Genomic DNA, 9,300 nt, shown 5'->3' on the forward strand with positions numbered 1-9,300 from the left:
AAAAAACAGAGTAAGGCCTTCAGAATTTGGCCCAATGGTTTTAAAAGTTGTATATCACAGATAATCTAGCATCTTAAAACATGACTCTTGTCTGAGTTCAAGTCCAGAAAAGATATTGAGTGAAGCCATATATCGTTAAGATAAAAAGCAAAGGGGGAAAACAATGTTTTTTCTTAAGTTTACTGTTTGGCTTTACACTGGCTTGTTTTTTTTTTTTTTTTTTTTTTAAATGTTCCAACCAAAGAACCTGACCCTACAAATACCAACAAGACTACCTTTACTCACAGGCGTCATTAGGACTATTCCTGTAAGCTACTCCCACACATAACTGTTTGAAGGATCAGGTCCAAATATTATTTCCAAATGCTGGTTTGGTTATTGTATGCTAAATATGTGTTTAGCACTTAATATTTTTTAACTGAATCCACTAAAAAACCCATCACCGTTTTCATTGTGTTTAGGTAGAATTAAACAATATGATCAAGCTACTGAATCTGTTTCTAACTGTTGATGGGCAGAGTAGTAATTCGTTTGGATGGGGTAAAGAAGGGAGATAAAATAATTTCTTGAATGGTATCAAATCAACAGTGTTTTGAAACATCGTGATTCTGGAGAATCTGAGTTTCTCCACCCAGTAAACATTTGGATGTTGTGAGGCTTACCCTTAAAATGTAAGGTAAAGAAACTTGTGTTTTATAGCATAAGACTGAGTCAAGAAGAGGCTTCAATTCCTGACTCTGCTACAGACTTCCCATATGGCAAGTCACCCAACTTTCTAATACATAAGTTTCCATCTATGTAAAATGAGAATATTGTTGTTTACCCAGTTCACTGGGGTGTTGGAAGCTTATTTCAACAGTGTTTGTACAGCAGTCTGAGGACTGCAGACAGAAGCTGGAAATAACTTCTAAGAAATAGAAAATGTTTCTTTAGGACTTGTCCATTATAAACCACCTTCTGCATTTTTGCTCATTATTATAATTCTTCCATTTACACTGAGATCAAATGAAAAGTTTCTAATGATAAGAATTGTACCAAAGGTGAAAAATAGACTTTCTTTCGTGCCAATAATAGCCGATTGTCTGCCAGAATACAAGTAGGTGCTATTAGGGAATGACTTAGAGAGATAATGGATTGCAAACTAAAATGGCTTAATATAAGAAGTGCAGTGTTCTCCCAATATAGTGGCATAATTGTCTCTCTTTTGGTATCATCTGTTCTGTCAAGTATGTTAAAAGAAAACTGATTGAATTGAGACAGGACTCAAGCTATTAGATTTTGTCCATTATCGAATGACTTCAGTTAAAACGCATATAAAACCACTAGTGTTTTGGCTTTACCACCCCACAGACATTTTACATTTATTGCTGAAATGTGAAGGTTAAAAGTAAAACAGCCAAACACCACTACCACCGTTTCACTAGTTAGTCTTAAAATAACATTGCCCTTTTTGACCCAAGCAGCTAGTCAAAGTTTGGGGCTGTGAGAGATGTTCTAGTTCAAAGAAGAAATTGATGGAGCCTGGTATCTTTTTTTGACGCAATTTTGTTGATTTACAAGACATGTACAAAGTCACATGTTTCTGAAGCAAGAGGAACCAAGAACAAAAGGAGCAATTTCTTAGTTTACAGTTCCAAGCCTCTTTAATCAACAGACCCAAAAGCTGTCTCTCTAACTTTTTTTCCAGGTCACACTGTTTTAACAGACTACTTCTTGGCTTTTTTCCTTTTCCCATCTGTTTCTCTCTCTGTTTTTGTCTTTTTTCAGTCTTTTCTCACTCTTCTCCTTTCCCTCCCTCACATCCCTTCCTCACACCTATCCAGTACTCAGCCTAAAGCTCCTGGGTGGGTTCACACACACTCTTTTTTTCCTTAGGCTTACATTTATGTTAATTGAAGAATGTGTTCAGACCTATCAATCTCAATAGGGTTTTAACAAGGTTTCATCCAGCTCATAATAATATACTACCGTCTCAGTTTGAAAAGAAAGCAATTTACCATATAAAACAATGGAAAACATTACAAATGCAATATCTCCCAACCATAAACACATAATTACCACAGATATCTCCAATTCTGGTAATGATAAGAATTGTACCAAAGGTGAAAAGTAGACTTTCTTTCGTGCCAATAATAGCCGATTGTCTGCCAGAATACAAGTAGGTGCTACTTGTGGTATTTTCGATACTTCTGGGTGGTAACTGTTGGCAAATACTGACATTTTAGAGGTGTCCACTACAGGGAGAATGCAATTACCCAGCTTGTAGTTTGTCAAAAACATCAAGGGTCAAATTCTGAGGTCTGGTAAATGGTGGCACAAGCTAGAATTATACCTTCTTAATCTCCTGTTGGTTACTTTCTAAACTCTTTTCTTTGAGAAAATGATGCTGACTTACTTCAACAAATATTCACACTCATGCTAATGTGCAACTGTAGCCCTCACATCTTCTGGGTGTGGTGTTCTGTCCCATCTAATGACACCGAGACCACTTAGAGCAAGATTAATGAGTCTTCTTTACAGCCTTAGCTAAGAGGCATATGGCTTTTAGCTCATGCACTAAGCTCCAGAGGCCATAGGTTCGATCCCACCCACGGATGACTGGGGTCTGTCAGTGTTACACAACTCACATCACCATTTTCATTCCCTTTGAATTTGGCAAGAGGATTTTAAAATGTATAGTTATGTAAAAAATCCAATGACCCTGTAATGTCCACAAGTTCAGTTCAAGGCAACAATGAATGATCTGGTACAAGTCCAAATAGATTTTTAAATGATAGGCCATATGAATCTACAAAATCATGATACCACATTTTAACTACGCCCTGATATTTATGAGCAGCTTTGCTTATTTTTTAATGACAATTTTGGGTTGGAGCCTTGTGAAACAACCAGTCATCCGTCCGTCCCCCCGCAGTTTTTCTTTGTGGAACCTGAGATTATTTTTTTATGAGCAGAAATTGTATCCAGTGTGAAACTACAACACTTGGTAGCAAAACATTTTTTGTGTTTTAAAGAAATTGCTCCCCCCCACCAAACATATCAGTCATTTTGTATTTTCATGAAAACCTGAAAAAAAAGCCAAAAAAATGTTTTGCAAACCATGTTCTGCTGTTCATGAATCTGGCAGCCCCATCCATTCATGAAGTAGATACCTTTTAAAAATTAGATAATACTGTTATTGGGATTCTGCCCCCTATTCGGATTGAGTGGTACTCCACAAACGGTCCCATTGAAATCAACATGTTAAAGACTTGCAGAAACTGGCACTATTATTTTAAACAGTCTGTTTGGAAAATGCTGCTCCAGTCCAGAGGAACTCCTGAACTATTCAGCAACCCTCTCTTTCTCCCTTTACTTACACTGAACACTGCAGTCTCGTATTTTACGGATTTTGAGGTGGGGCGTGTAATGGTTATTAATTAAGCATGAAGCAAAATGGGTGTATGTCTAGTACATCCATAGGTTACGACCTCTATTCTTATCAAGTACTGGTGTATCTTTATCTGCTAAACTGAACGCATAGAAGCAATAGAAAAAAGAACATCTTTAAAGACAATAGGGTGTCACTAGAGTTTAGTGTTTGCCATGAACACCATCTATTATATGAAAGGCTATGGTTGTTAAAATCTTTGGTGCATGGATAATATTCCTTTTAGTGTTTTGACTTTTTATCAGCCATTTTATTAGCTCCAATGTTATGATGCATCATATTTAGTTTTAGAGACAATTCACTTGCACTGTATGGTATTATATTGTGTTCTGTCATGTACTGTTAATGTGATTCAGTAACTGAGTCTGAATAAAGAATATGTTGTTTGTGATACGTGATATGGTGCATTCGAAATGTCAAAAAGAAAATATTTGGAATTAGGTTTCATTAGATAGCATGCTGATTAACAGACATGATATTGCTTATGTGTACAGAAATGATCATAATGAAAAGTACTGATTAATTCAATGAACAATCTCATTATCCTAAAATACCAGTCCAGACAGTCGAGTAACATGACCTCATACCAGCAGATGGGTACCAGGCACAAAACTTTTATATCAGCTCCCTATAGAGGAAGCTGAAAGACTAAGTAGATAAGTCCTCTTCATTTGTACCAGCAGATAGAGGCTACTGCTTTGCTAAGCTTAAGGGTTTGGGTGGTTGGTTGTTTTGCAATGGCTCTATGATAATTGTCTTTATTTTCTATTTCCAACACCATTTTATATTTATAGGATTTGTTTTTGAATAAGGTTTCCCTTTAAGCCTTTCTTCTTCTTCTTTTCTCATTTTCCTTCCCCTTGTGTTGGAGGTATCAAACACTCGTTAGAGGCAAGAATCAAAGATATATGTCCTCTGTTTTGTTACCTATTATAATTAAATAGACATAGAAATATTTCATTCTTTTGAGTTTGGTTGTAGATACAGTAAAGGATATTCCTTTGCCAGTTAAACATAGAATATGGCTTTTTGATGAGTGAAATGATGGGTTTGCTTTAAAGCAAACATATACTTTTGTATGATGAATAAGCAGTCCCAAAGTTGCATTCATGATAATGATTGATTTCATATTTACTTTTACAAGAATGTGTAGATGTCCGAATCCACACTAGGTCCTTGTACAAAACTTGTGTCATGTGCCTGGTGCTTAGAATTGATGCAGAAAGCATATTTAAATAAGTAAATAATGAACTGAAGAAGGTTCCACCCTTTCTTTTCCTTCCAGGCTCGGGACTTAACGATGGGCAATGGCATGAAATCCGGTTTCTAGCTAAGGAAAACTTTGCTGTCCTCACCATTGATGGAGATGAAGCCTCAGCAGTTCGAACAAACAGTCCTCTGCAAGTTAAAACTGGAGAGAAATATTTCTTTGGAGGTAAAAACTACAGTACTAGCATATCTGCTTAGTGCTGTCCTTTTGTTTTCTATACAATAGATCAATGTGGATGTTAGGGTGAAACTCAGTCCTCACAGAGTGTTAGTATTTTGGATCTTATACAAATGGCTTAGGTGATGACTGCCAAAAAAAAATCAACTGTTTTATTAGCCGTTCTTTCCCCCAATGCGTGGCAGTTCCCGATACTACATGAGATGCTTTATCCTACTTTCTGAGGAGCACATTCCCAAATCCACTTTTTGCAGCTTAAAATCTGTTGGTGAAAGTTTGGCACAGAGGCAGAACCCTGTAGTAAGGGTGGCGCAGAGCTGGTTGCATCTTATTGGGAGAGCCGTGATGCCACGTTCTGAAAAGGTATATCATACGCTCTCCACGATGTGGAACCAGTTTTACTAGCTGGTATGGAGTTGGGAGTATGGACCTGTCTCTTCCTCTTTTTTGAGCCACGATTCAGGAATACATTCTTATTTGGGACAAGACTTAACCAGGTGTTTAACTTTAAGCATGTGCTTACATTCCATCGACTCCAATGGTACTTAAGTGCATGCTTAGAGTCAAGACTGTGTTTAATATGGATGAACTTCAGCACGTATTTGACTGTTTTTTGAAATTGGGGCTTTAGTTTGACTAACACTATGAACCAGGAGCAATCCATGTACTCCAGTAAGGTTAAGACTACAACTGTTAAAAGCCCTGAGCAAAGGCAACTTCTTTTGCTCTCCCACACAATCTTGTGTTATCCACAAAGGGTCAGCCACAATATAGAATTTTGTTTTTAATTTCAAAAAGCCTATTTCATTGTAGATATATTATCATATATTGTTTTAGATAAATTGTGCGTACGTCAGCTATCTTATTTTATCACATTCAGTAATGGCCTGCCCATGCAGTCTTTACTCAGGCAAATCTCCCGTTGAGATCGAACACTGAGATCAATGGAATTTTAGAGCTGATTGATCCAATGGTAATGTGAGTTTGCACATCAGGACACTGGGCATAAAATAACTTTGTAGGGGTTTTTGAATAGAAATGTGCTGTGTTTTTAAACTGGCTATTTTAATCTTGCAAGCTGAACAGCTAATGGGGAAAAATATACAGTACTATATATGCTCCTGTTATTCCAGGGATAGAAACGTTACTGAGATTATGATTTTAGTGCCCAAAGCTGAAAGAACAAAAAATCCTTTCAAGATTATTCTCATTTCATTATCTTTCATCAGTGAAATCGTTAAAAATATATATGGAAATTAGTGTTTAAATAGTCTTACAAAAACGTATATACACTTAATTAAGACTAGATCTAATCCTCTTGATAATCTATGCCACAAATTTCTGGGAAACCTCATGGTAGTGATGATAATGAAAAGCAGTTCTTGACAGCTAATGCCTGTCATAGTTTAATCTGGCAATTTTTATAATAAAAGTTCACCTGTCACAAAAGTTAACCAGTGTTCATTCACCCTGTTTCTGCAACTCCTTGTGGTCCTCCATCTTTCCCTGTGTCCCTACTACTTCACTCAACTTCTAGGTGGTGCTTCTTACAGTGTTGTCTCTACAAAGAGCCCCAACATAGCCAACTGCCTCACACAATATTTTGAAAGATTGTTTTCCATTCAAGAACGTACTGCTGTGACTTTACCTCAAAATAATTAGGGACTTAGATGGTCTCACTAAAACAAGTTATGAAGAAAGAGAAAAATCAGATTAAATAAAAAAACTAATATGCCTAACCCCTTCTGTGTTAAACCCTGAAAAAGCTAATCTGGATAGGCACAAACCATGCCATTATACGGAATAAGCAATATTTTATATTTCTGGAGACAGCATCCTTCCTCCCTGGCATGCCTTTTATCCTCTGACCCTTTGACTTTGATCTTGTGATAGACAGACAGCATGTAGTCTCAAGGTAGATATCATTTCCCTTTCCACTCACTGTCAAGTATCTGATGTCATCCTATTTCGTCTGTGATCATTTTGATATTAAAGGTTCATTATAATTCCAGAATCCCTCCCCACCCCCATAAAAAGTCCTCTGTAGGATATGGGAGTCTCACATCAACTGTCTTTTGTATGTTTCCCAGGTCTGTTCAGCATTGTTCTTGTTGCTTTGGATCAACAGTATGTGTCTTCTTTTACAACTTGAAGTTCTTTTCAAGATGTATCCAAAGAATGTATATTTTGCATTCCTTGTGTCCAAATTTGTTTCCAAATAAGCATCCTGCATTCCAAGACCACACTTTTGCATTTTAATTGTCCTGGCAGGTGTCTTGAACCCAAAGCAAAGCTTGCTTTCTGCTTTGCACCTGCGGGACATGTCTGTTTAAACTTTTCTCAACACTAATTCTGCTTTATATCAACTATAAATTAATGACAGTTTAAAGTCAATCTCTTGCATAAATATGTTAGAAAATCTAGACAATATGTTCACAAACCTCTGTAAACAGCAAGGGGTATTATTCCATTTCTATGGAGGTACTCCCCTCTACTTTTTTTCTACATTAGTTTTCTGGTCTTTAGTTGTGTGTGTTGTGGGCAGTAAGGGTGAGAAGAGTTGAGGAAAGTGAAACTTGTATTGTCTTTTTGCACTGTTCAATAATTGTTCCATTTCCACTGAAGTCAGAAAGTTTTGCCATTCACTTTAGCAGGAGCATGATCTGACCACCATGTGCCAAGTACGTATCTTTTTTTTCCCCCTCTGCAGAATACTCATGGCCAGTCAGTCAGCAAAGGGATAATTTAATTCTCCCCCAAATTCAAGGGCATAGAAAATGTTTGTTATTCACTGATGGATTACCAGCCAAAATCATTATCTGGGTGACAGCTAAAGATGTTTCAAATGTTTAAAGGAAGGCATTCGGTCGGTCGGTATATAAGTGCCTTGCTGGAGAACTGAGTACAACAGTTATAGGTATTCTATTGAGACTTTGGAAATTATTTTCCAGGGATACTATCACAAATCTGCAAATCAGATGACCAGCTCTGGTTATATGAATACCAACACCGCCTCTGCCCACCCCAGTGTTAAAATGTGCCTTGGAGGTGTAGAGAATCTCCCTTGACAACTTTTCACCTCCAAATGCACTTTCTTTCTGGACACTTTCTTTGACTTCTACAGCATCAGTTCTCCAACAGCTTTCTCTCCCTAAGACTAGTTAATATTTACTATTTTTTTTGTCATTGACCAAACTTTTTTGTCAGGTTGATCCTGCTACCAGAATTGCCAGTTGGCCAGATGCTATGTGACATGCACATCATATTCATATGCTATTGTCATTTGAACTGATATGTCCTTTATGATCTATGGGGGAAGAAAAAAGAGGAGGAGGAAAAATGCATGGAGTTAATAGACTGATATTTAAATCTCCCAAAGATAATTTGGCACATCGAGACTGTTCTTACAAGGATTGTAAAACTTTTCTAGAAGTCTCTGATAACAAATGCTGTCCTAATTATACTTTTCCTACCTTATCCTTGAAAAAGCTAAAAAAATGTCACATCTCATGTATTCAAGCTTTCCCCAGTAGGATTGCAGAACAAGTCTTTTTGGTTTTTTTTAAGGCATTAGTATAACAAACACAGAGGTTGGGATAGCTGTTCTCTTTGTTTAGCAAGATTTTAAAGATCCCTTTTTTTCAGCACAGGAATAAAACATTTTTGCAAATATAAATTGTAGAATTAATAGCAAAGTAATTAAATAATACAGTAATTTACCCACCAGATTGACTCTATTTTTGTGAGTATTACTATCAAGTTATACTGTCATCAGTAGTATTGCACTATATTTTCCTATGGAATTCTTTTCCTTGAAAATTCACATTGAAAATGCACATTCATATTTAGTGAAAATAGCTTTTGCATTGAAAACATACCCAGGGTGCATTGTTGATAGGAAAATAGATATTTTAGTTAAAATTGGTAATTAATTAAAATTCGGGTGAGGGAAAGGACACAATCATATGAAATGAAATGGCAACAGTTTTCAGGCAAAATAAAACAAAAGTGAATTTCACCAAGTTCTCATTCTCAGTAGTATCTATGAACGTCTTCAGTTTTACTTATTTAAATTCTGATTTCAGGCTTATTGATGATTCACTCTGACATAGGGTGACCAGATGTCCCGATTTTATAGGGACAGTCCCAATATTTGGGGCTGTGACGGAGCAGGGAGCGGGGCGGATTTGACCTGGGAATGTTGCAGGGAAGTTGCATTGGGGATGGGGGACTTCCCTTGAAGGAAGCTACCTGAGCTGTAACCTGAGCCAGGAGGGGGGTTGGGAGAAGTGACACCTTCTGCCCCGGAGACTGAACAAAGGAGAGGGGAGGGGGGAGAAAGCTGCTGGAGGAGTTTTTAGTTTCAGTTTGGGCTGGGTGGTGCAACGCAGGGAACCCCAAGCTGGGGTCTAAGCTCCCTAAA

General features: G+C 37.2%; 1 protein-coding gene across 1 annotated transcript in view; it reads left to right on the forward strand.

Annotated features, from left to right (window-relative positions):
- LOC113407023 (contactin-associated protein-like 2) overlaps nt 1–9,300 on the forward strand; it is a 1,116,670-nt gene that overhangs the window by 425,372 nt on the left and 681,998 nt on the right. The window contains exon 9 of the mRNA XM_029912069.1: nt 4,716–4,865. Coding sequence (XP_029767929.1) covers nt 4,716–4,865 — 150 coding nt within the window. The remainder of the gene's footprint in view (nt 1–4,715; nt 4,866–9,300) is intronic.

Source organism: Terrapene carolina, unplaced genomic scaffold (genome assembly GCF_002925995.2).
Source record: "Terrapene carolina triunguis isolate 2854851 unplaced genomic scaffold, T_m_triunguis-2.0 Scaffold180, whole genome shotgun sequence".
Classification (NCBI taxonomy): Eukaryota; Metazoa; Chordata; order Testudines; family Emydidae; genus Terrapene; species Terrapene triunguis.